General features: G+C 48.8%; 1 protein-coding gene and 1 long non-coding RNA gene across 2 annotated transcripts in view; one reads left to right on the forward strand and one right to left on the reverse strand.

Moving 5' to 3' along the window:
- The window catches only part of LOC149434240 (kinesin-like protein KIF19), a 91112-nt gene that overhangs the window by 19298 nt on the left and 44424 nt on the right, over window positions 1–27390 (reverse strand). The window contains exons 5-12 of the mRNA XM_089663898.1: window positions 21548–21684; window positions 16315–16440; window positions 13806–14000; window positions 8240–8386; window positions 5994–6116; window positions 5604–5760; window positions 3527–3701; window positions 2002–2200 (exon numbers count right to left, since the gene is read on the reverse strand). Coding sequence (XP_089520024.1) covers window positions 2002–2200; window positions 3527–3701; window positions 5604–5760; window positions 5994–6116; window positions 8240–8386; window positions 13806–14000; window positions 16315–16440; window positions 21548–21684 — 1259 coding nt within the window. The remainder of the gene's footprint in view (window positions 1–2001; window positions 2201–3526; window positions 3702–5603; window positions 5761–5993; window positions 6117–8239; window positions 8387–13805; window positions 14001–16314; window positions 16441–21547; window positions 21685–27390) is intronic.
- Window positions 18799–20409, forward strand: LOC149434241 (uncharacterized). The gene is made up of 2 exons (XR_016308788.1): window positions 18799–19004; window positions 19084–20409. It is a non-coding gene; the product is annotated as an uncharacterized LOC149434241 (long non-coding RNA).

The raw sequence follows: 27390 nt of genomic DNA on the forward strand, positions 1-27390 counted from the left end.
CCCGTTGGCTGTCAGAGGTCTAGAACCCGGGGCAGAACGCCACTGATGAGATCAACGTCCTCACAAAGCCAACACGTTTTGGGGGTTCAGCTCTCCCCTTCTTCAGGACTTTATTGCTGGACGATGGTTTCAGTGTAACAGATTTTGACCAAACGGATTAAAAAGTCGACCAGCAGCTGGTTTAGGACAGTTCGTTTAGAATGAATGTTACATTGTAACCATCATCCAGCATCTCTGTGATTTCATTGTCAGCATTTAGGCCCTGAAGAAGAGGAGAGCTGAACCCCGAAACATGTTGGCTGTGACAAAGTTCATCTTATCCTACCTAAAAAATTAATCAATGCCGGGATGAAATGTTGGGGTGTCCCTTCAAGTCCTTTGTATAAAAGCTGCCAGCTATAAGAATCCAGAAATCCAAGTGAAATCCCCCTATGACCCTATGAGCTGCCTTAGGGTGCGGGGGGTGGTAAAATCCGAATCCCTAACGCTCCCTCTGTGTCCACCCAGCACTCTCCAGCATTCCCTGTGTGTCCCCCCAGCGCTCCCTCTGTGTCCCCCGGCACGCTCCAGCACTCCCTCTGTGTCCCCCCAGGCACTTCCCAGCGCTCCCTCTGTGTCCCCCCAGCACACTCCAGCGCTCCCTCTGTGTCCCCCGGCACTCTCCAGCGCTCCCTCTGTGTCCCCCGGCACGCTCCAGCACTCCCTCTGTGTCCCCCCAGGCACTTCCCAGCACTCCCTCTGTGTCCCCCCAGCACACTCCAGCGCTCCCTCTGTGTCCCCCGGCACTCTCCAGCGCTCCCTCTGTGTCCCCCGGCACGCTCCAGCACTCCCTCTGTGTCCCCCCAGGCACTTCCCAGCACTCCCTCTGTGTCCCCCCTGCACACTCCAGCGCTCCCTCTGTGTCCCCCGGCACTCTCCAGCACTCCATCTGTGTCCCCGCAGAACTCTCCAGCACTCCATCTGTGTCCCCGCAGAACTCTCCAGTGCTCCCTCTGTGTCCCCCCAGGCACTCTTTAGCACTCCCTCTGTGTCCCCCCAGGCACTCTTTAGCACTCCCTCTATGTCCCCCCAGGCACTCTTTAGCACTCCCTCTGTGTCCCCCCAGGCACTCTTTAGCACTCCCTCTGTGTCCCCCCAGCACTATCCAGCATTCCCTCTGTGCCCCCCAGCACTCCCTCTCTATCCCCCCCAGCACTTTCCAGTGCTCCCTCTGTGTCCCCCCAGCACTCTCCAGTGCTCCCTCTGTGTCCCCCCAGCACTCTCCAGTGCTCCCTCTGTGTCCCCCCAGCACTCTCCAGTGCTCCCTCTGTGTCCCCCAGCACTCTCCAGTGCTCCCTCTGTGTCCCCCCAGCACTCTCCAGTGCTCCCTCTGTGTCCCCCAGCACTCTCCAGTGCTCCCTCTGTGTCCCCCCAGCACTTTCTAGTGCTCCTTCTGTGTCCCCCCCAGCACTCTCCAGTGCCCCCTCGGTGTTCCCTCAGGGATCCTGCTGAGAGACTTGTAAGTGCAGAGCTGATCTTCACACAAGGGCCAGGATTTACGTTTAGGTTCCATTGTAAACAATAAGTAGAACATGAGGAGATATTGGCTGCAGAAAGACACCAAGTGGTCCTGCCTTGTTTTTAATGTTTTTTCTGTCTGTTTATACTGTAGATTGATGTTCGTCCCAATCATGTTTGAATCCACTGCCTTAGGGTGCCACTTACTTAGGGGGACACTTACTGTAGACTGACTCACTACCTCTGCTGGAAGTCTGTTCCAAGCAGCAACTACTCCTTCCATAAAGTAATACTTTCTAAGGTTAGTTATGACCTTTCCTCAGGTTCGTTGGAGATGCAGAAAAAGTGGTCTGTGGCCAGTTTATAAACTAGATGGCTATGTGGCTACCTGGACATAGATACATCGTTTTCGGCTGTCTACCCTCAGGGGAACCAGAAGAAATGCTCTGAAAAGTTTAAATATTTAGCTAATAATGATATTCAAGTCTCCCACTTCCATCATACCTTCTGCCTGCGGAGTTTTCCCTGGTCTCCCACCAGTGCCTGGATGTTCTCCCTGGCTGCGGTGACCTCCTGTGGCTCCATGATGTCTGACTGGTCGTCTCCCGTGTCCGAGTCCTTTTCGCTATCGTCCTTTCCATAGGATTCCTTACGCAGCTCTTCCCTCCATTTGCGCACTCGCCGGGTTTTTTCTTGCTCCCAACTGTGAAAGTCACAAAGCAAAAATTTGAATTAACAGTAAGACATTGTCTCTGAGGCATGCTGGGTTATTTTATGAAGTTGGAAATACACCATCATAGCTGAGGACCAAGCTGGGCAAGAGCCTGGGAAGGGGCTGACCATATGAAAAGAACTATTCTAGGAAAGTAATAGGTTCTCTTGATAGACCAACCTTCCACCCTTCAACTTACCTATCCAGCAACCCACCTCCACCTTTCTGTTCATCTTTTGGAGCTCAAGTCTAATCTCTTTGCAAGCTCTATGTTGAAGCTTACAGAAGATCTACTCCCCTAACACCACTTGACAGTTAATGCAATCTACTATCTGCAGGAATCTCTAGATCTTCAGAAGGTCGACTACAATAAGGCCCACAACTGCCGTCACATTGCAGACCCCTACTATGAACTGCCAGTCTTCAATCGAGAACATGGACAGCAATTGGTAGCTCAGGCATTGGGGACTACCTCCTAGGAGGAAGGGATCAGGTCACATACTGGAAGATCTACAGGTGGGCAAGATTGTGCCTGTTTGTCCAACCACCATAAACCACCTAATCCCTTTGTAAGCTCCATGTGAAAGCTTAGAGAGGGTTAAAGATCTACTCCCCTAACATCACATGACTGTTGATACCATCTACTGTCTGCAGGTGTCTTTAGATATGCAGAAATGTTGCTATGATAAGGCCCACAACTGCCATGACATTGCAGACCCTCTCTTCGACAGAAAAGATGGGTGGCCATTGAAAGCCTAGGCCTTACCTCCTGGATGAAAGGGAGAAGGTCACATACTCTACCATACCTGGGAGTACTGGGTATTTTCTTATTAAGTGTACCTATCACTTTACCTTCAATGAACAACAAGACATCTTCAATTTAGGATGCCCTCTAAAGCAGGATCAGTTTCATCCCAAGATGTATTGGGAATGGATAGACTGAGCTAAGGCTGCATTAGAGAGACCTGATGAGCGTTTCCTAGAATGTTTAACTGATTGAACACGTGTTTGTCTAAAGAACTTTCAAACAGAACATCTAAGGGTGGTCAAGGTTGTACTTGTGTGTCCAACCATCATCCACTGTATGCAGGTATCTTTAGATCTTCAGAAATTTTGCTACAGTAAGGGCCACAACCTCTGTCACATTGCAGAGCCGTATTCTAGACTGCTAGGCTTCAATAGGGACAATATTAAGATGCAAATCACCTCAGGCGGCTCACAACACGTGCCCTCATCATGTGCTGATTTGTCCCAACTTACCCTCCTTCTATGAAACATGAAAGTTCTCTGAGTTGACATGTATCTTCGAAAACTTACTCTGCGACGATGAGGAAATGCCGAGACGTCTCCATTTGTATTTCCATGTGGTTGCTCTCCAGTTCCATCAGCTGTCTCCGAATGTCCATCTGCTCTCTGAAGGCCTTTATCAGCTGTTCTCTAAGCTGGTCCATCTCTCGTCGGTCGTAGGGCAAGGTGTGGAGCTGGACTTCAGCTAGAGAAAGCAAGGCAGAGGATCAAAAAGTTTGATCAGCTATCATCAACTACAGATTTTAAAGCAGGGTTTCTCAACTAAGGTTCCTCCAGAGTTGCTGGGGGTTCCTTGAGCAATTTCGGCTTCTCAGATAATTTTCACACTGAAACCATTGATCTTTTTCATTATCTGTAAGGGGGTAATTCTTCCCAATGACCACAAGTCTAAGGAGCCTTCTTCCCACTGACCTTCATAATTCATTAGTTGTAGATAGTCATTTTTAGCATCGTTCCACAAGGCCAGAAAGATATTTCAAGGGTTCCTCTGTGTTACAAAGGTTGAGAAAGGTTGCTTTAAAGGAAACCCATCATGCTACTGCTAACATCTCCTTCTTCTAGCTGCCTGGCTAGCATGTTGATACATTAGCTCCACTTCAGTGACCTGGAACATGTATAGAGGTAAGGAATTCAGACCCCCTCAAGAAGAAATGTTGCAATAGGGAGGAGCCATGGCTGTCACCAAGGATGAACTTCAAACATGTCTGCCAATGTTCCTCTCCAACACATGGAGGATTGATGGGATAAGTTGTTTATGTAGGAAAGGTGAGAATGTTTGAGCTGTCTTTTCAGCTCACAAGAGGTGATAAGGACACTGCATTTCTGGCAGGATCAACACATATATTCTGGTAAGACCCACCTAGTCAACCACTTAGCCAACCAGAAGGCAAAACTCAAGTATGGATGAATCCTTTACTTCAAACTGCCAATGGATCCAAAAGAGAAGAAGCCGATGGCACTCCAATGAAACCCAATGCAAGTGTAACTTTATTGTTCTGGACAGGCAAAGACGAAGTCCCTCTTCTGCGACTTGCTACACCCAAGTGTAGCTTTATTGTTCCGGAGAGGCAAACATGAAGCCCCTTCTCGGACTTGCTACACCCAGGTGTAACTTTATTGTCATGGACAGGCAAACACGAAGCCCTGTCTAGGACTTGCTACTCCCAAGTTTGTCTTTAGTGTTCAGGATAGGCAAACACGAAGCCCCACCTGGAACTTGCTAAAACAAGTGTAACTTTATTGTCCTGGACAGGCAAACACAAAGCCCCGCCTGGAACTTGCTAATACAAGTGTAGCTTTATTGTCCTGGACAGGCAAACACAAAGCCCCGCCTGGAACTTGCTAATACAAGTGTAACTTTATTGTCCTGGACAGGCAAACAGGAAGCCTTGTCTAGGACTTGCAACACCCAAGTATAGCTCTATTGTTTTGGACAGGCAAAAATGAAGCCCCCCCTCTTCTGGGACTTGCTACACCCAAGTGTAACTTTATTGTTCTGGACAGGCAGACACAAAGTCCTATCTAGGACTTTCAAAACCCAAGTGTAGTTTTATGGTTCCAGAGGAGCAAACATGAAGCCCTATCTATGACTTGCAACACCCAAGTGTAGCTTTATTGTTCTGGCCTGGCAAACATGATGCCCCTTCTGGGATTTGCTACAACCAAGTTTGGCTTTATTGATTCAGACAGGCAAACACGAAGCCCTGCCTGGGATTTGCAACACCCAACTGTAGATTTATTGTTATGGACGGGCAGACATGAAGTCCCTCCTGGGATATCCCAGGCTGGGCTTTGTGTTTGCCTGTATGGAACAATAAAGCTACAATTACATTGTATTTTAACAGAATTCTACTGGCTTTTCCTCTTTTGGATCTGCAGGTATTTTCTGTAGTTTCTGAACATTTTTAACCTGAAGCAAGAAAACGAAGGCAGCCACCACATCCGAGGGCTGGTACGCTACAATATATTCCATTTTTTGCTTTTAGCTGTAGATACATTTTAGAATGTCCCACAGGATCTACAAACCAGAAATCCCATCCTGCCCTGGGACATTGATGCCCACAGGGAAGGACAGGTGTGGGATTACCCTGGATGTTGCGGATGTCGCCCCTCTCGCCCCGGATCTGTTTCATGCTTTGCTCGTCAATCTTCTCCTTGAGTCTCTGGATCTCGTTCCTCAGCTCGGAGATGATGCTGGTGTACTGGGCGATGTGGTAGGACACGTTCAGGAGGTTCCGTTTGACCTGGTGGATAGCGACACGGACGGCAATAAAAACCTGAACAATTCCAATCAACCCAAAAAGTGAAAACAAAAAGTTCTCTCTTTAGAAACATCCAATTTCTTTATGTCCAATGTGGACTCACAGCCCTCTTCACTCCTGACAATGCTTCCTATTAGGGATCAGGACCCCAATAACCAAGATATCAGACAACATAAGCCGGGACTCCGGGACTGAAGCGTTCGGGAAGCACTCACCCGGGTCTTTATGTTTTTGGCACGATCAGCGTAGGTGAGAGTATTTCGGGACTCCTCGAAGGCACTGTTAGCGGGGCTGATGTGCGCAATCATGACGGTTCGGCTGTTCCCTCCCAAAGAATCCTGATGAAGGAGACCGGCAGAAAAAACAACTATAAGTTTAAAGGAGAACTCCACTGTCATCCAAAAAAATTAATCAAGCGTGTAAAAAATGCTACAATTGTAATCTAATGTTATTAAACACGACTTTTCTATTTCATTCTGAAGCCCTGGGCTTTTTTTCTCAGAGAAAAGGTGCAGGAACTCCCCCTTCCTGAGTCTCTCCTTATCTACGCCCCCTACCCACCTCTGAGCACCACTCCCTGGTTCCACCCCCTACCCACCTCTGAGCAACGCTCCTTGGTTCCACCCCCTACCCACCTCTGAGCACCACTCCTTGGTTCCACCCTCTACCCACCTCTGAGCACCACTCCTTGGTTCCACCCCCTACCCACCTCTGAGCAACGCTCCTTGGATCCACCCTCTACCCACCTATCAGCACCGCTCCTTGGTTCCACCCCCTACCCACCTCTAAGCAACGCTCCTTGGTTCCACCCCCTATCCACCTCTGAGCAATGCTCCTTGGTTCCACCCCCTACCCACCTCTTAGCACCACTCCTTGGTTCCACCCTCTACCCACCTCTGAGCAACGCTCCTTGGTTCCACCCCCTACCCACCTCTGAGCACCACTCCTTGGTTCCACCCGCCTACCCACCTCTGAGCACTACTCCTTGGTTCCACCCCCTACCCATCTCTGAGCAACGCTCCTTGGATCCACCCTCTACCGACCTATCAACACCGCTCCTTGGTTCCACCCCCTACCCACCTCTGAGAACCGCTCCGTGGTTCCACCCCCTACCCACCTCTGAACACTACTTCTTGGTTCCACCCCCTACCCACCTCTGAGCACTACTCCTTGATTCCACCCCCTACCCACCTCTGAGCACTACTCCTTGGTTCCACCCCCTACCCACCTCTGAGCACTACTCCTTGGTTCCACCCCCCTACCCACCTCTGAGCACTGCTCCTTGGTTCCACCCCCTACCCACCTCTGAGCACTGCTCCTTGGTTCCACCCCCTACCCACCTCTTAGCACCACTCCTTGGTTCCACCCCCTACCCACCTCTGATTACCGCTCCTTGGTTCCACCTACTACTCACCTCCCAGTACTTCCCCTTTTAGAGGATACAGAACCAAGTATCATTTTGTGGTGCTAAATCATTTGTAAGGAATTTGTTAATGATAACAAGAAAACCAGTACAATATATTCCTGCAACCAGCAACAATAGATCCCACCTCAGCAACAAGAGATCCCACCTCAGCAGCAAGAGATTTCCCCACACAACAATGGATTCCCCAGCAACAATGGACTGCACCACAGCAACAATAGGTCCCCCCAGCAACATTAGACCCCACTCCAGCAACAATAGATGCCCTGCAGCAACGATGAACCCAGCAATAATAAAGCCCACTGTACCAACAATAGATCCCCCACACATCAACAGACCCCCCCCCCCACAAACACACAGCAACAATGGACAACCCACAACAAAATATCACCCCCAGCAAAAAAGATCCACCACAGCAACATAGACACCCCCCTGCAGCAACAACAGATCTCCCAGCAGCCAGCACCAATAGTACATCAGTAGCCAACAACCTCTCCCTCAACAGTAGATCTCTTACATCAACATAAGACTCCCAGCAACAATAGACCCTCACATAAAAACAGATCCCCACCAGTGACAATAGATCCCCCAGCAGCCAGCATCAATAGATCCTCCAGCACACCCTAGCTTTCCTTGATAGAGCACAGAGCATGCCCCAGGTGATTATAATGAACCTGACCCTCCCAATCAGAATCAGTCTGCCCAGGACACGGGGAAACACACAGCTATTTCTTCAAAGAAACACAAGGTAGAATTCTGCTACAAACTTTGTTACAATCCCTGCGATGTGCATTGATCACCCCGGGGGGGGGGGGGGGGGGGAATGTTTTTTTATCAACAAATGAGAGTTACCCTTTAAGAATCTTATAAGGAAGAGCAAAGACAATATAATGATATCCGTATGAAAAATGTATAATTTTCACAAACAAATACAAATACTTGTGCGGATAATTGTTATAAAGTTCTTTTTTCCTGGACAGAGGAGCCTGAAATGGCCAACAATGTGACAGAAGAATATTCGGCACTGCATGGACGCACCTTCAGAAGTCTGGTCAGCTTGCTGTCTCGGTAGTTGACGTATTTGTTCCCTCCTCTGTCGCTCAGAGCGTTGATACAGTTCCCGAGAGCCAGCAGAGACCGGTTGATGTGAGCCCCCTCCTTCATCCTCTGTCCTCGGTTCTGAGTCTGCATTACAAGCAAGTGACAGTTAGGGGGTCTATATATAGGGCAGCACAGGGGCTAAATGGTTAGCATTTCTGCCTGGCAGGACTCGGATCGTCAGTTCAAATCCCAACCACAGCACCACCTGACTGGAGCCTGCATGCTCTCCCTGTGTCTGCACGGGCTTCCTCCAGGTACTCCGGTTTCCTCCCACACTCCAAAGACATGCTGGTAGGATAATTGGCTCCTGTCTAAATTGGCCCTTGTATGTGTATGCATGAATGTCAGTTAGGGACCTTATCATAGGTTCACGCCCAAGCATGTTCTGCAGCGTCTTGCATTTTGCAGAAACACAGTCCACGTCACATGACTTCCTATGGGACAGGTTCACATCTCTGCGTTTTCACCCGCTGCGTTTTTTCGAAAGGCTCAGGGACTTTTTTAACGCAAAACGTTGCATTTTTGGTTCTATAGACTTCAATGGGAACGCCACAGAAAAGCATGGATTGTGTTTCTGCTGCATTGTGCATTTAAAATTTGCCTAGCAACAGGAAAAAAAAAAAAAAAGAAAAAACGCATCAAAAATGCGTCAAGAATGCAAAACGCAATGCAGAAATGCATCAAACGCAACCTGCATAAGTGTGAACCTAGACCTTAGACTGTAGGCTCCTCGGGGGCGGGGACTGATGTGAATGTACTATATATATATATATATATGTAAAGCGCTGTGTAAATTGACGGCGCTATATAAGTACCTGGAATAAATAAACCATTATTTTTTTCTTTTATTAGAAGCGCTTCTTTCTGATTGGATAACACTTGAAACCAGTGGCGTCCCTAGGCAGCTGCGGGGGATGCGCGCCGCACCGGGTGACACCTATCGCACGTGGTGACACCGGACCCGCTCCATGAAAAGGTAAGTTTTAAAGCAAGGGGGCCGTCATTCTCATCCTTATCGCCTGCAGCATCCTAGTCCGTATGCCAAAAAAGCGATGTTTCAAGCAGGGGCGGCCCTAGGGTTGGTGTCACCCGGTGCAATAACACTTGGTGTCACCCCTCCGATGAACCCCGCAGGATGGATTGGATCTGCGGATTGAGCATAATGGATCGGAGTCCGATCCATTATGCTCCCCAATCCGCAGATCCGATCCATCCTGCGGGGCTCGTCGGCTTTCTTTAAAACGTACCTATTCGTGGCGAGATCAGTTAACCCCGTATAGGTTGCAAGCCGACAATCCCCGCAGGATGGATCGGATCTGCGGATTGGGGAGCATAATGGATCCGACTCCGATCCATTATGCTCAATCTGCGGATCCCATCCATCCTGCGGGGATCGTCGGAGGGGGTGACACCAAATATTATCGCCCTGGGTGACACCAACCCTAGGGACGCCCCTGCTTGAAACGTCACTTTTTATTGGGGAGCATAATGGATCGGGCTGATCCATTATTCTCAATCCACAGATCCGATCCATCCTGCGAGGTTCGTCGAAGGGGGTGTCACCAACCCTAGGGCCGCCCCTGCTTGAAACATCACTTTTTTGGCATCAGGACTAGGATGCTGCAGGCGATAAGGATGAGAATGACAGCCCCCCGAGGGTCGCACATGAAGGCAGCTGGGAGCCCCCCATAATCCCGAACTGACAAGCTTCCCATAATTGGAACGCCAACTACGTTGTACTTCCACCAGAGACCCGCTAGGTGGCGCTACCATCCAATAGAAGTCCCAGCACCAGGCTGAGGGATGATGGCCCCGCCGCAGCGAGAGTCGCCTTTTGTCCTCGGCTGGGTTTCAGGTTACCAATAAAATAGCAGCTTCATTATAAGCCTCAAAGGCGCTCGTTAGGGACAAAGACGGAGAAGATTCGGCGCGGCCTTTTTATAGCCGGAGATGTTACATACGGTATACGCTTTCTGGATCACGCCCACGGGAGGAGAACGCCGCACACGGAATAAAACAAAGAGAAACACCAGAAAAGTAGACCTTGTGCCACAAAGGAAGATTCCCTTTTTTCCCCCCCATCAGGCCTCCCCAAAAGCCAGAACTAGGGGCGGACTGACCATTTGGAAACTCGGGCAATGCCGAGGGCCCGGGGTCAGTATGGGGCCCCATGAGATGCCCCTGGTACCTTTTTCATAGGCTTTTTTGAGTTTGGGCAAGGACACAGGGGCCCCATGATCCCCTATTGCCCAGGGGCCCCATGAGTTGTCAGTCCGCCCAGGCCAGAACACAAAAAAAAAAAAAAAAAATGAGTAAAAAGCAAAAAAAAAATTTTGACTTCCACAAATTATCCTTCCAACGAGATCCCGGGGAACCCCTGAGCACCCCAAATCTTATGAGGCGATGCTCCAGCATGTTGCGTCTTCTCCCGAGATCGGGGATCCTAATTGTGTCCTTTGATTAGAATAATTACACTGGGACACCGCAGGGGGGCGAACGGGGGGGGGGGGGGGGGGCAGCTAGGAACCCGAATATGCCGGGGCGGACTGACCATTGGGGAACTCGGGCACTGCTGAGGGCCCAGGGTCAGTAGAGGGCCCCATGAGATGTCCCTGGTACCTTTCATAGGCTTTTTGGGTGTGGTTTGAGTGTGGGCGAGGACACAGGGGCCCCATGAGTTGTCAGTCCGCCCCTGCCCTGTATCTATGGGGGTCCCTGGCTATGTGCTTGTTTTTTTCAGGGTGGTGCAGTTACAGCAGAACACCAGCCAAAGGTATCAGCAAATCATTAAAAAATTAAATTCCAAACCAGCAAAATGTTCCCCTTCAGTCCAAAAAGTTCCCCTGCAGTACTGTTTCCTGCCACTAGATGTCCTTGGTTTCATGGTCTGATGGACACACCCATGGTTTGTGACTGGACAGTGAAGGGAGAAGCAGCGCAGTGGTGATCTCATCTCTATGTCACTCTGCTCTCTCCTATCAGTATGCTTCTTGACAGCACGCAAGCTGATTGGCTACTTGAGCTGCTTCTTCCTCTCACACTCCAGCCCTGCTGTCAAAGGGCAAGAGGCTGAAACCAGGTCACATTCAGGCATTATTTGTTCCCCTCCCCCCAGCCTATGACTAGACAATGAAGAAAGAAGCAGCAGAATGATGAGCTCATCTCTCTCTACATTACTTTGCTCTCTGTCTATCAGCATACATCTACCCTGCTCCAAGCGGGACCCATAAAATTACACATGTAACAATGGCCCCAGACCGGCATTGCGGTTTAGGGGTCTCCAAACTGCGGCTTGAAGCTTGGATGTGGCCCTTTGCTAGCCTCTATCCAGTCCTTGGGGCACGGTTCCTCCCACTGACACCAACAAAGGGAGAAATTTCTTCTAGTGATACCAATGATGAGGCCCTATCCTCCCACTGACACCAATGATGGAGCACTATTCCTCCCACTGACACCAATGATGGGGCACTATTCCTCCCACTGACACCAATGATGGGGCACTAATCCTCCCACTGACACCAATGATGGGGCACTATTCCTCCCACTGACACCAATGATGGGGCACTATTCCTCCCACTGACACCAATGATGGGGCACTATTCCTCCCACTGACACCAATGATGAGGCACTATTCCTCCCACTGACACCAATGATGGGACACTATTCCTCCCACTGACACCAATGATGAGGCACTATTCCTCCCACTGACACCAATGTTGGAGCACTATTCCTCCCACTGACACCAATGATGGGGCACTATTCCTCCCACTAATACCAATGATGGGGCACTATTCCTCCCACTGACACCAATGACGGGGCACTATTCCTCCCACTGACACCAATGATGGGACACTATTCCTTCCACTGATACCAATGATGGGGCTCTATTCCTCCCACTGACACCAACGATGAGGCACTATTCCTCCCACTGACACCAACGATGGGGCACTATTCCTCCCACTGATACCAATGATGGGGCACTATTCCTCCCACTGACACCAATGATGGGGCACTATTCCTCCCACTGATACCAATGATGGGGCACTATTCCTCCCACTGACACCAATGATGGGGCACTATTCCTCCCCCTGATACCAATGATGGGGCACTATTCCTCCCACTGACACCAATGATGGGGCACTATTCCTCCCACTGACGCCAATGATGGGGCACTATTCCTCCCACTGACACCAATGATGAGTCACTATTCCTCCCACTGACGCCAATAATGGGACACTATTCCTCCCACTGACACCAATGATGGGGCACTATTCCTCCCACTAACACCAATGATGGGGCACTATTCCTCCCACTGACACCAATGATGGGGCACTATTCCTCCACTGACACCAATGATGGGGCACTATTCTTCCCACTGACACCAATGATGGGACACTATTCCTCCCACTGACACCAATGATGGGACACTATTCCTCCCACTGATACCAATGATGGGGCACTATTCCTCCCACTGATACCAATGATGGGGCACTATTCCTCCCACTGACACCAATGATGGGACACTATTCCTCCCACTGACACCAATGATGGGGCACTATTCCTCCCACTGACACCAATGATGGGGCACTATTCCTCCCACTGATACCAATGACGGGGCACTATTCCTCCCACTAACACCAGTAATGGGACACTATTCCTCCCACTGACACCAATGATGGGGACACTATTCCTCCCACTGACACCCATGATGGGACACTATTCCTCCCACTGACACCAATGATGGGGACACTATTCCTCCCACTGACACCAATGATGGGGCACTATTCCTCCCACTGACACCAATGATGGGGCACTATTCCTCCCACTGACACCAATGATGGGGCACTATTCCTCCCACTGACACCAATGATGGGGCACTATTCCTCCCACTGACACCAATGATGGGACAAGGGGTGGGCAGGAGGGGCAGCTGCCCTGGGCACAGCAGAGCAAGTAGGCAGAGAATGAGCACAGGGTGGTACACCCATTCTACAATATGTATTATCAGTGGGGGAGGGGGTACAGTTCTACATCCTTGCCCTGGGTGCTGGATGAACCTCTCCCTGTACTGCCAGCCAGATACCTGTACCATGAGCCTCCAGGCCAAATCCCCAACGGGCTGACTCTGAACGGACTTACTCTAGACACAGGCCCTTCAGCTCTCCCTGACCTGGGACCTCAATGAACTCCTACAGACTTCAGCTACACTGCCCAGAAGGGCATCAGGCTGGATCTTCTCCTCCAGGACCAGAACCCTCCTATTCCAGGCCCCAGCCAGTCATTGTCTCCCCTCCCCCGAGGAATTGGCTGAGGCTGTATGATTCTGCAGGTCTAGCCCACTACATTCTAGAAGTCACTAGAAGATGGAGAAGTAGTTGAGCTGAACCCAACAAGACCCAGAAGAGCCAAAAGTAATCACACTCTTCTCCACTGGCTACATTACAACCCAAACAAACAAAAAAAAAAAAGAAAAAGAACAAAAATAATATGAACACTGCAGTACCTGGGAAGCCCTCTCTGACCCGGCCAGGTCTATCATGAACAGTCTTCCCATTCGCACCTCCTGAGTGATGTTCTTGATGCGACTTTTCTGTCTCACGGTGACTTGGAGGATGGCATGTGACCGCGATGAGGTTTTATTGGCTGCCGTAGGTTCCTGGGTCCTCTGCTTGTTCCCTTTCATCAGCAGCTGCATGATCTATGAGAAGAGGAAAGGTCAGAACTTGTCCAACCGCGATTACAATGTCACTCGTAGATCAGCCATTCTCAGCCAGAGGTCCTCCAGACATTTCCGACTTTGGAAGATTAAATTCCACATTTAACACCATAATATCAGGGGCAACGGCACTTGGCAGAGCCAGCAGGCGGACATCTTTGTTAGCTGTCTGCAGAGATTGCACCACCAATGTAAGGGACATTCTTCCCACTGACCCCCAATGTAAGGGACATTCTTCCCACTGACCCCCAATGTAAGGGACATTCTTCCCACTGACCCCCAATGTAAGGGACATTCTTCCCACTGACCCCCAATGTAAGGGACATTCTTCCCACTGACCCCCAATGTAAGGGACATTCTTCCCACTGACCCCCAATGTAAGGGACATTCTTCCCACTGACCCCCCAATGTAAGGAGCATTCTTCCCACTGACCCCCCAATGTAAGGGACATTCTTCCCACTGACCCCCAATGTAAGGGACATTCTTCCCACTGACCCCCAATGTAAGGGACATTCTTCCCACTGACCCCCAATGTAAGGGACATTCTTCCCACTGACCCCCAATGTAAGGGACATTCTTCCCACTGATCACCAATGTCAGGGACATTCTTCCCACTGACCCCCAATGTAAGGGACATTCTTCCCACTGACCCCCAATGTAAGGGACATTCTTCCCACTGACCCCCAATGTAAGGGACATTCTTCCCACTGACCACCAATGTAAGGGACATTCTTCCCACCGACCACCAATGTAAGGGACATTCTTCCCACTGACCCCCAATGTAAGGGACATTCTTCCCACCGACCCCCAATGTAAGGGACATTCTTCCCACTGACCACCAATGTAAGGGACATTCTTCCCACTGACCTCCAATGTAAGGGACATTCTTCCCACTGACCCCCAATGTAAGGGACATTCTTCCCACTGACCCCCAATGTAAGGGACATTCTTCCCACTGACCCCCAATGTAAGGGACATTCTTCCCACTGACCCCCAATGTAAGGGACATTCTTCCCACTGACCCCCCAATGTAAGGAGCATTCTTCCCACTGACCCCCCAATGTAAGGGACATTCTTCCCACTGACCCCCAATGTAAGGGACATTCTTCCCACTGACCCCCAATGTAAGGGACATTCTTCCCACTGACCCCCAATGTAAGGGACATTCTTCCCACTGACCCCCAATGTAAGGGACATTCTTCCCACTGATCACCAATGTCAGGGACATTCTTCCCACTGACCCCCAATGTAAGGGACATTCTTCCCACTGACCCCCAATGTAAGGGACATTCTTCCCACTGACCCCCAATGTAAGGGACATTCTTCCCACTGACCACCAATGTAAGGGACATTCTTCCCACCGACCACCAATGTAAGGGACATTCTTCCCACTGACCCCCAATGTAAGGGACATTCTTCCCACCGACCCCCAATGTAAGGGACATTCTTCCCACTGACCACCAATGTAAGGGACATTCTTCCCACTGACCTCCAATGTAAGGGACATTCTTCCCACTGACCCCCAATGTAAGGGACATTCTTCCCACTGACCACCAATGTAAGGGACATTCTTCCCACTGATCCCCAATGTAAGGGACATTCTTCCCACTGATCACCAATGTAAGGGACATTCTTCCCACTGACCCCCAATGTAAGGGACATTCTTCCCACTGACCCCCAATGTAAGGGACATTCTTCCCACTGACCCCCAATGTAAGGGACATTCTTCCCACTGACCCCCAATGTAAGGGATATTCTTCCCACTGATCCCCAATGTAAGGGACATTCCTCCCACTGACCCCCCAATGTAAGGGACATTCTTCCCACTGATCACCAATGTAAGGGACATTCTTCCCACTGACCCCCAATGTAAGGGACATTCTTCCCACTGACCACCAATGTAAGGGACATTCTTCCCACTGACCACCAATGTAAGGGACATTCTCCCCACTGACCCCCAATGTAAGGGACATTCTTCCCACTGACCCCCAATGTAAGGGACATTCTTCCCACTGACCCCCAATGTAAGGGACATTCTTCCCACTGACCCCAATGTAAGGGACATTCTTCCCACTGATCCCCAATGTAAGGGACATTCTTCCCACTGACCCCAATGTAAGGGACATTCTTCCCACTGACCCCCAATGTAAGGGACATTCTTCCCACCGACCCCCAATGTAAGGAGCATTTCTTTACTGATCATCAATGAATCTGTTAGTAAGGTTCCCCGAGACCTGAAAATGACTTCAAGAGTTCCTTTGGGGTAAAGTTTGAGGCTGATGTGTAATATTTTACCTCTTTAGCGTTGATGGTGGACACCTCTGTAATTCCGGCTACTTGGATTACACCCTTTGAGTCCTCTCGCAGGTCCAGGTAGCCCAGTGATGGGTTCAGTAGGTCCCGGATCATTTCATTGTAGATCTGTACATAGAAGAGAAGTGAAGGCATCAGGAGTCATAACTATCCAACACAACTAAAGCCGAATATTTAGATGTATAAAGACAAACACTGAACTGCCCCCAAGGTGAGGAAAGCGGCTCCTGGATATTCCAATGATGGTGTTCAGAGTTCAAGGTGAGCTCCAGTCTTCCCTTCAGTCTTGAAACAGCTTACTGTGATGTCACCGGGAGCTTCTCACAATCTGCATTAGAAGCTGCAGCAAGTCAGATAGAGCTCCTCCCCATTTCCTGGCTGGAGGATGTCCAGCATCATCTAGACCTTTCCTCCCCAGCCTGACTGTCCCTTTCTCCACCCTTTTCATTCATTGGATTTCAGTTCTTTCAACCATGGAGGTTCAGGATCCCATGTACCTAGGGTGCAGCGGCGGACTGACCATTTGGAAACTCGGGCACTGCCCGAGGGCCTGGGGTCAGTAGGGGGCCCCATGAGATGCCCCTGTACCTTTTTCATAGGCTTCTTTGAGTTTGGGCAAGGACACAGGGGCCCCATGATCCCCTATTGCCCGGGGGCCCCATGAGTTGTCAGTCCGCCCCTGCTAGGGTGGTCTGTATGCAAATACTGCCTGCCTAGGAATGCCCACTCCTCCAGGCTGACCACTCCTCCAGACTGACTTCCACCAATCTAGGCATTTTGATATTTGCATAACTCTTCCCTAGAGTCCGCCCACTGCTTACATCAGGACGTTTGAGAGGAGAACTGAGGCAAAGTGCTGTGATGTTTTCGGGCAACTATATACAACACCCTTCAGGGATGAGAACAACGGACGAGGAAAACCAGATGAGGAGGATGGGATGAGTGGGATTGGAATAGCAGGATGGGATGAGGAGGACTAGATAAGGAGGACGGGAAGAGGAGGACGGGATGAGGACTGGATGAGGAGGACGGGAAGAGGAGGACGGGATGAGGAGGACAGGATGAGGAGGACAGGAAGAGGAGGACGGGATGAGGAGGACGGGATGAGGAGGACGGGATGAGGAGAATTGGGTGAGGAACCAGTTCAGGAAAAGAAGATGGGCAAGATGGGATAAGATGGACCAGAATAGCAGGATGGGATGAGGAGAACAGGATGAGGAGGACAAGAAGAGGAGGACAGGGTGAGGAGAATGGGATGAGGAGTACAGGATTACAGGAGGAAGAGGACAGAATGAAGAGGAAGGTATGAGGAGGACAGGATGAGGAAGAGGACGGGATGAGAAGGAGGGGATGAAGAGGATGACATGAAGAGGATGAGATGAGGAGGACAAGATGATGAAGAGGATGGGATGAAGAGGACGGGATGAAGAGGACAGTATGAGAAGACGGGATGAAGAGGATGGAATGAAAAGTAGGGGATGAAGAAGACATGATGAAGAGGATGAGATGAAGAGGACGGGATGAAGAGGACGGGATGAAGAGGACGGGATGAAGAGGACAGGATGAAGAGAACAGGATGAGGAGGATATGATGAAGAGAACAGGGTGAGGAGGACATGATGAAGAGGGCGGGATGAAGAGTACGGGATGAAGAGTACGGGATGAAGAGTACGGGATGAAGAGTACGGGATGAAGAGGATAAGATGATGGGATCAGGAGGATGGGATGAGGAGGACATGATGAAGAGGACAGGATGAGGATGACATGATGAAGAGGACGGGATGAGGAGAACATGACGATGAGAATGGGATGAAGAAGAAAGGATGAAGAGTATGGGGTGAAGAGGACAGGAAGAGGAGGACATGATGAACAGGACGGGATGAAGAGGATGAGGAGGATATGATGAAGAGGACGGGATGAAGAGGACGGGATGAAGTGGACGGGATAAAGTGGACGGGATGAAGAGGACGGGATGAAGAGGACAGGATGAAGAGGACGGGATGAAGAGGACATGATGGGTAGGATGGGATCAGGAGGACATGATGAAGAGGATGGGATGAAGAGGATGGGATGAGGAGGACATGGTGATGAGGATGGGATGAGGAGGAAATGATGAAGAGAGCAGGATGAAGAGGAAGGGATGAACAGGAGGGGATGAGGAAAACGGAATGAGGAGGACGGGATGTGGAGGATGGGATTAAAAGGATGGGATGTGGAGGATGGGATGAGGACGACAGGATGAAGAGGACGGGATGAGGAGGATGGGATGTGGAGGATGGGATGAAAAGGACGGGACGTGGAGGACGGGACGTGGAGGACGGGACGTGGAGGACGGGACGTGGAGGACGGGACGTGGAGGACGGGACGTGGAGGATGGGACGAGGAGGATGGGATGAAGAGGACAGCATGAGGAGGATGGGATGTGGAGGACGGGATGTGGAGGACGGGATGTGGAGGATGGGATGTGGAGGACGGGATGTAAAGGATGGGATGAAAACAACGTGATGTGGTTGGCAGCTCCAGAGCCATGTTTTTTCCATCTATTAATACAGGTTCACTTGAACAGCTGCTTGTCCTTTAAAAAAGAAAAAGTCGTCCCTTTATCTGCGGAATGGGATCAGTGTTTGAGGGATTCTGTATCCTGGCCGGGGACACTCTGACGGCACAGAATAGGTAAGTGGCATCGGCGCGGCGGTAACACGACCTGACGTGTTTACTTCCATTCTCATTTTACACTGATTTCTTGTCCCAGGTCCCTGTTTTCCGGCTCGGTTGCTCCAGAGCGCGTCGTGAGCAAATATTGCACAGACCATAAAGAACCAACGATGACGGGCGTAACAGAAGAGATACGGACGCAAAGCCTGACTCCAGCCGTCGCCATGGCGATTATCTGCCCCGCTCGCCAGGATGTTGCGGCCAAGCGAATTGTAAATGTTATCAGGTCTTCTGGAGAAACAAGAGGAGAGCTGGCAGAAGGGACTCGGGAGCAGGCAAGCTATAGGCGTGTGCTTATCAAGATAAATTCGATCCGAGGATCGCGGTATAGGTACAGCGTGTCCTTCTGATGAAGAGCTTTCAGCCGAATACAATGTACCCATCACTGGGTGTCGCAAGAGCCGGATGGTTAAAGGGGAGCTCCATTGGAGGGTGTCCAAATCACAACATACAACTAGGGGTTGGCAAAGCGGTAAAAGTCAATATGGCGTCGGCCAGTTCTTCCTTAAAGCAGTTATATCCACCTGTAGACCATTTCAATAACAACGTATCCAACTTCCTCCACATGAAAAAATCTATCCAACGTATCAAAACATATCCAATGTACCAAATTGTATCCAATGTATCAAAACATATCCAACGTATCAAAACATATCCAATGTACCAAATTGTATCCAATGTATCAAAACATATCCAACGTATCAAATTGTATCCAACGTATCAAAACATATCCAATGTACCAAATTTTATCCAATGTACCAAAACATATCCAAAGTATGTATGAAGCAAAGAAAAGTCAATACAGTGTGGGTCAGTACTTCCTTAGGCCCCATTTACCTTTGAGCCCATTGGAATCGCAGGCAGAAACGCACGATTCTGCTTGTGATTCCAGAATGGGGGCAAAATGTGATACGCACAAACGAGGAACAATTTTTGCCGCAATTCTTGCACGACACCAAAGGCACCTGGCTCGGTGCCAAAATATAGAACATGAACTTCTTCGGCTTGTTTTTGGAGCAGAGAGCGGCCCAATCAAAATGATTAGTGCCACTCCACAAATGTGCAATCAATGGCTTTCTGGAACCATCAATGAGCTTCTTCCACCTCTCTCCTGGAATTTGAATCGCTCTTCTTCCACCAAGTGCTCCGGGTCCCTCAGATTGGAAGGGTTCCTTTCCCCAACTACTCCAGGTCCCTCAGATTGGAAGGGTTCCTTTCCCCAACATCACAAACTTGGAGTGCAATTATTATTAATTATTTTTGGCATTTTGCGTGGAATGAGTCAGATTTGTCTCTTTTGTTTCTCTACTTTTTTGTGTCATACCAATACAAAACTAAAGAAATAAACACGAGAATGCTGAAATGTGAATGGCAACAATTTTTTGGGTGAAGTGGTGTGTTATCTGACAGAAATGCGGGGGGGGGGGGGGGGGGCAAGAATGTTGTTGGAACCTCTGAGCATCGTCCCTTGGTTCCACCCCCTACCCACCTCTGAACAATGTACCTTGGTTCCACCCCCTACCCACCTCCGAACAATGTCCCTTGGTTCCACCCCCTACCCACCTCCGAACAATGTCCCTTGGTTCCACCCCCTAGACACCTCTGAACACTGTCCGTTGATTGTACCCCCTACCCACCTCTGAGCACTGTGTCTTAGTTCCACCCCCTATCCACCTCTGAGCACTGTGTCTTAGTTCCACCCCCTACCCACCTCTGAGCACTGTGTCTTAGTTCCACCCCCTACCCACCTCTGAGCACTGTGTCTTAGTTCCACCCCCTACCCACCTCTAAACACTGTCCCTTGTTCCACCCCTATCCACTTTTGAGCACTGTGTCTTAGTTCCACCCCCTACCCACCTCTGAACACTGTTCCTTGGTTCCACCCCCTACCCACCTCTGAGAACTGTCTCTTGGTTCCACCCCCTACCCACCTCTGAGCACTGTCCCTTGGTTCCACCGCCTACCCACCTCTGAACGCTGTCTCTTAGTTCCACCCCCTACCCACCTCTGAACACTGTCTCTTAGTTCCCCCCTACCCACCTCCCAGTACTGTCCTTTTAGAGAATACAGAACCAAGTATCATTTTGTGCTATTAAATAATTTATATGGAATTCGTTCATGATAAGAAAGACAGTAAAATAGACCCCCCTGCAGTGAGCAACAATAGACCCCATCCCAGCAACAGCAGCCCCCCCACAACAAAATACCACCCAGCAGCAATAATAGACTTCTCCCTCAACAATAGATCCTTCCCAGCAACATCGGACCTACCCAGCAACAATCGCCCCCCATGCAAAAACATACCCCCACCAGCGAAAACAGGTCCAGCAGCAACCGGCATCGACAGACCTCCAGCGCACCCCAGCACCCCTTGCCATTACATACATTCAGAGTTCCCCCCATGTTCCCGCTGAGAAATACCCCTGGTGTATCAGGGAAAGGAAATACCCAAGAAAGATATTGTAACAGCCAATCATGGCCGATCATGGCGTTTTCTTTACCTCTAAATAAGACATGATGACCTCGTACTCCATATCATCACTGGTCTCCTCGATGGCTTTGAAGAGGTCATTCAGGGTCCTTATGTATATCCCCGGCTCTCGGTCTGTGCCCAGCATAGTGTAGGTCTTGCCACATCCTGTGGGGGGCAATAGAGAGCAAGAAGGGTGTCAGAGAAAAAAAAAATATGGAGGTGTGGTCAGCACAGGACCGGCACTAAAACTATGCTGAGCGTCAAAGCTTCAGCAAGCCTCACCCGCCACCCTACAGGTCAATAAGGCCGCACGCTGCATTGTGATACGCTGGGGTCAGGATAGATTGCTGATTGCCATTGAGATCGCACTTTTTATATACAGCCATCAATTAATATAAATTGTAATCACACATATATAAAATATATAAAAAAACAAAAAACATAGCAGTCAAAGTACATGTGAATGGGGCAAAAGAAACCCAAATCTTACTAGACGACTTTCTGTGCTGGTCAAAATGCTTTTCAATAATTAGAAATAGAAATAGAAAATAGACATTTGCGACGGTTCGTTTCGTTCCAAATCGAAATTCGGACAAAATTTCATTATTGAAAGATTCAGATGTATCCGAATTTCCCAATAACAATAGTAACGAATTTAAAAGAATCCAAAATAACGTAACGAAGTTTAGTCTGAAATAACAAATGATCTGAATCCTAATTGAATTCTAGACGAATTTGAAATGTAAACATATTGCTGACTATTGCCGATTTCCTTCAAAGACCCATGTGTATCAGTGTTAGAATAGAGCTGTTTTTCAAAATTCAAATTTTGAAAAGAATAAAATAGAATAGAAAATAACAGAATAGAAAATAAAAGAATAGAAAAAAATAGAATACATTAGAATAGAATACAATGGAAAGAATATAGCCATCTTCATCTAGCCAATATAAAAAAGAATAGAAAAGCATAAAACATAATAGAATTGAAAATAAAGGAATCATTTGACTCTAGCCTCAGTGCCTGTAAATGGGCTCCTCCCATTTGGGCTCCCACTGGCAAATGGGAGGAGCCCATTAACAGGCACTAGGGCCAGAGTCAAATGATGTTATATAAGGGGTGATTGCGCAGCATTATGAATAGGCTCTGAGGAAGAGGGGATCGCCCCTCGGAACGCGTCAGCATTTTCAAGCTTGCTTGTGGAACTCATGCACCATTTCAGACCGTGGACTATTGTCGGTCACGATATTCCTGCGTACATTTGATGTTTGTGAGTACATATCTGCTACGTTTTATGATTGAAGATTCGATAGAGGTAATGCGTAAGGCTTGTGCGCCCCTTTCTCTTCTTATTTTATAACACAATATGGTACAGCAATGGGTGCGGGGACCCGGCCCAGCACCCACACCGGTACCTTGCGCCTCTGATGCTGCGTCACCAAAAGCAGCAAATTCTTTGCAAATTATAAAGAGACTTTGAAAAGACGGGGACTGCGGAGTTTTCCTTTAAATCCAATGAAACAGAAATGAACAAAAGCCCCAAATGACTGTTTACATGCTGCGCAATTACCAACTCCCTCACCTAATTCATTGCTACGATTAGGCACAATGAATAAACCCGGAGTTTTAATTGCTGGTTTTACGTTACTTTTTAAACACGCGACAATTATACTGAATTCTCAACAATCTACATAAAAAAAGGAAATAAAATGTACGGCTAATTGATCATTATGAAGACAGTGAAGTGTGAAGCTGAAATAGATCCAGAGGAATAAATCCGATATTACTGAACAGTGGAATTATTATTAAAGTGTTACTAAACCTCGGACCCTTCATTCATTATATTCGCTCTCCCTGGACCCCACATTCACTATATCCGTTCTCTCCAGACCCCGCATTCACTATATACGGTCTCCCCGGACCCCGCATTCACTATATCCGGTCTCCCCGGACCCCACATTCACTATATCTGGTCTTCCTGGACCCCGCATTCCCTATATCCGCTCTCCCCGGACCCCGCATTCCCTATATCCACTCTCCCTGGACCCCACATTCACTATATCCGCTCTCCCCGGACCCCGCATTCACTAGATCCGCTCTCCCCAGACCCTGCATTCACTATATCCCCTCTCCCCAGACCCCTCATTCACTATATCCGCTCTCCCCGGACCCCGCATTCACTATATCCGCTCTCCCTGGACCCCGCATTCACTATATCCGCTCTCCCTGGACCCCGCATTCACTATATCCACTCTCCCCGGACCCCGCATTCACTATATCTGCTCTCCCCGACCCCGCATTCACTATATCCGCTCTCCCCAGACCCCTCATTCACTATATCCGCTCTCCCCGGACCCCGCATTCACTATATCCGCTCTCCCCGGACCCCGCATTCACTATATCCGCTCTCCCCGGACCCCACATACATAGGAGAACATGCTGGGGGGTTCACTGGCTGTTGAAAAAACATCAAAAGCCAAAAACAGCCGCTGTAAAAACGGACTTAAAACTCTAACGCTGAATGGAAAACGCAGTAAAATGCGGTAAATTAATGCAAACCGGAATTTTTGGATGTGTTTTTGACCAAATAAAAGTGAAAAAACGCAGCAAAATGCTAATGCAAAAACTTTAATAAACACTAAAAAACTCGGGTTTTTAACGTGACTATACACAGCCAAAGTTACCGGCGTTATTAAACCCTCCCCCCCCCCCCCAGTGTGCTTGGAGCCTTTAGGATGGAATGAATTAAGTGTATCAATAAATATTTCTGCTCTTTAGTTTTGGATGGAAGGGGGAGAAGTGAGAACCCCAGGGGGGTATTACTATGACCCAGGGAGGATGTGAGGGGAAATCTGCAACAGGGGACAGACAATAAAAAGCTGCCCGAGGTTCCAGTATTACCCTCCTGTCTGTGTTGCTGTAAGTCGGCCGTACAGATTCCTCCACCCGCGCCATACGTCAATATCTCCCATCACAGCTATTGTATCTTGACAGCCGGTCCAGCCAGCCGAGCAGCAGCTGCATTCAGTCACCTGAAGATTGTTCAGCAAACTTCTTCATCAAATGTCCAACAACTTTTGTTGAATGGACTGAAGTCGGCAGGGACACCCACTCAGCAAATTTCATCACCCCCCAGTGTATGGTCAGCCTTGGGATTTCCACTCACTTCCTGCTCTGGGGACAACCTTTGTACCTGGAATCTCTCCACTAGACCCTCCGATGGCACTAAACGCCGACTTCCGTCCCAAAACTTCCCAACTCCATCCTAACTAATATATAACAAGGTTGGCTGTACATTCCGGAATTGTTTAAAAATCCCACTTTACATAAATCTACAAAAATCAACTCGCATCATTACTGGGGAAAAAAGACACAACTTTTGTGGCAAGAGTACTAAAAAGAAATGATGGATAAAGATGAAGGAAGGAAAGAAAGAATGAAACAGAGAGAGAAAAGGGAGAAAGAGAGAGTGAGAGATAGAAGAGGGGGGGGGGTTATAAAGGAAAGGAGGAAAGGGAAAGGGAAAGGAAAAGGGAAAAGGACAGGAAAGGGGAAAGGAAAGGAAAAGACAAAGGGAAAGGAAAGAAGAGGAAGGGAAAGGAGAAAAATGGAAAGGAAAGGGGAAAGGAAAAGAGAGAAAAGGAAAATAAAAAGGGAAAGGAAAGGGGAAAGGAAAGGAAAGGAAAGGAAAAGAAAAGGAGCAGAAGGGAAAGAGGAAAGGAAAAGACAAAGGGAAAGGAAAAAGGAAAGAAGAGGAAGGGAAAGGAGAAAAAAGGAAAGGAAAGGGGAAAGGAAAAGGAAGGGAAAGGGGAAAGGAGAAAAAAGGAAAGGAAAGGGGAAAGGAAAGGGGAAAGGAAAGTTAAAAGGAAAGGGGAAAGGAAAGGAAATGAAAGGAAAGGAAAATGGAAAGGAAGGGAAAGGGGAAAGAGAAATGAAAGGAAAGGGAAAAGGAAAGGTGAGGAAGGGAATGGGGAAAGGAAACGGAAAATGAAAGGGAAAGGAAAAGAGAGAAAAGGAAAGGAAAAGGGAAAGGAAAGGGGAAAAGAAAAGTAAAAGGCAAAGTTAAAGGAAAGGAAAAAGGAGAAGAAGGGAAAGGTGAAAGAAAATGAGAAAGGAAAGTAAAGAAGAGAAAATTAAAGGAGAAAGGGGAAAGGGGAAAGGGAAGGAAAGGAAAAGAAAGGAAAGAAGAGGAAATAGAAGTGAGGAAAGAAGGACGGAAGGAAGGGAAAAGAAGAGAAGGAAGGAAGGAAAGGAAAGGGAAGAAGAAAAAGGAAAATGAAAGGCATGAAAAAGAGAAAAGATGACAAGGAAGGAAAGAGACACAAAAAAAGAACACAGTCCAATAGAAGAGAAGGAACAGAAGGGAACAAACAGGAAGGAAGAAGAGGAAGAGAGAGTGAAAGGAGAAGGAAAGGATCGTAGTGATCTTCGCATTGTATCTCATCCGAGGTTTCTGGCCCAAATAATGGTCCCCATGGATGTGTCCGTGTTGTTACCGTAGCAACAGAAGATGCAGGGAACCAGCAGAAGACAAAAAGCACTTTACACATGACTACATGCGTGTTCTATCCTGGACTGCGCTGGAAGGATATGACATGTATACAGCACTGATAGCGGGTATTCATGCCCTCAACATGAGGGGGGGTGCTTTGGGGCCAGAGCACCTTATCACCATGTTGATGGGGACAAGGGTTTCTTCCCCACAACCCTGGGCTGTAGTTGTGGGGGTCTGCGGGCGGGGGCTTATCGGAATCTGGAAGCCCCCCCTTAACAAGGGGGCCTCCACATCCCAGCCCCCCATGTGAATGAGTATGGGGTACATGGTAATGCTACCCAAAAAAGTGTAGTGAAAAAATGACAGTAGAGGGTCTCTGACAAGTCCTTTATTAAATATAAAAATTTTAAAAAAGTCCCCCGAAGTAGATCCAACGCCAATCACGATGCCCCGCCGCCGCCGCCCCAAAGAAACAAAAAAAACTTGCTCCTCTTGTGACGCTGGTTCCCGGCCATCTGACAGCTGCGCCGCAAAGACAGTTCTTAAATATTGTGATGATGTCACAAGGGGGCGGGGTTCACCCTGCCCCCTTGTGATTGCATCCTCTGCTGTGACTGACCAAAGCATTGCACCTGACCTGTGGTCGGGTGCATTGCTTTGACCAATCACAATGCAGTCATGGCGCAGTGCATTATGGGGCGCGGTAGGCGATCAGCCCGCCCAATGCCCGTACCAGTTGTGTGTTCAGCGAACACATGTACAGTCAATGTTCGAGTCGAACATTCAGCCCAACACTGCTTCCCTTCCTATGGTGACAACACTGCTCCTCCTTACAGTATGGCAAGTAAGCGTTGTCACCCTAGGACAGAAACTTCTTGCTGTCAGGATCACCAATAAAACCTGGAAAAAGAAAGAAAACTAATGCAGCCACCACATCTAAGGACTAGTAAGCTGCAATATATGACATTGGTGCTCCTTGGATTTTATATTCTTTAGGCACCGCCTACAAGCTAAGCCCCTCCCTCTGTATGAATCCCGTTCACTTCCATCACTTTCTATACCCTCCTAGGGAGGCTGCTAGGATGATGGGTGAATGTAGTTATTTTGTGCTCATCTGTAATCATTGGATGTTGATTACTTTGGTCTGCTCTGGATCTCACTGGTTGCAGGTTTGACTGCCCCCCCCCCCTGCCTTCTAGAGGCTTCTGGAACATAGAGGGTCTGGGAGAGTCAAAGGGGCAGCTTGAATATTTATTGTGCTGCAGCCAAACCCTGGGGAGGAGTCCTCAGTAGGCGGCTGGGGAGAACATAAATAATCTGGAATCTGGAGCAGTCCTTGTTCTGGTCCTGGTGCCCCTTTGAAGCAGTTCTGCTGCCG

This window comes from Staurois parvus, unplaced genomic scaffold (genome assembly GCF_062004578.1).
Source record: "Staurois parvus isolate SC_StPar_1 unplaced genomic scaffold, SC_StPar_1.0 ptg001797l, whole genome shotgun sequence".
Classification (NCBI taxonomy): domain Eukaryota; kingdom Metazoa; phylum Chordata; class Amphibia; order Anura; family Ranidae; genus Staurois; species Staurois parvus.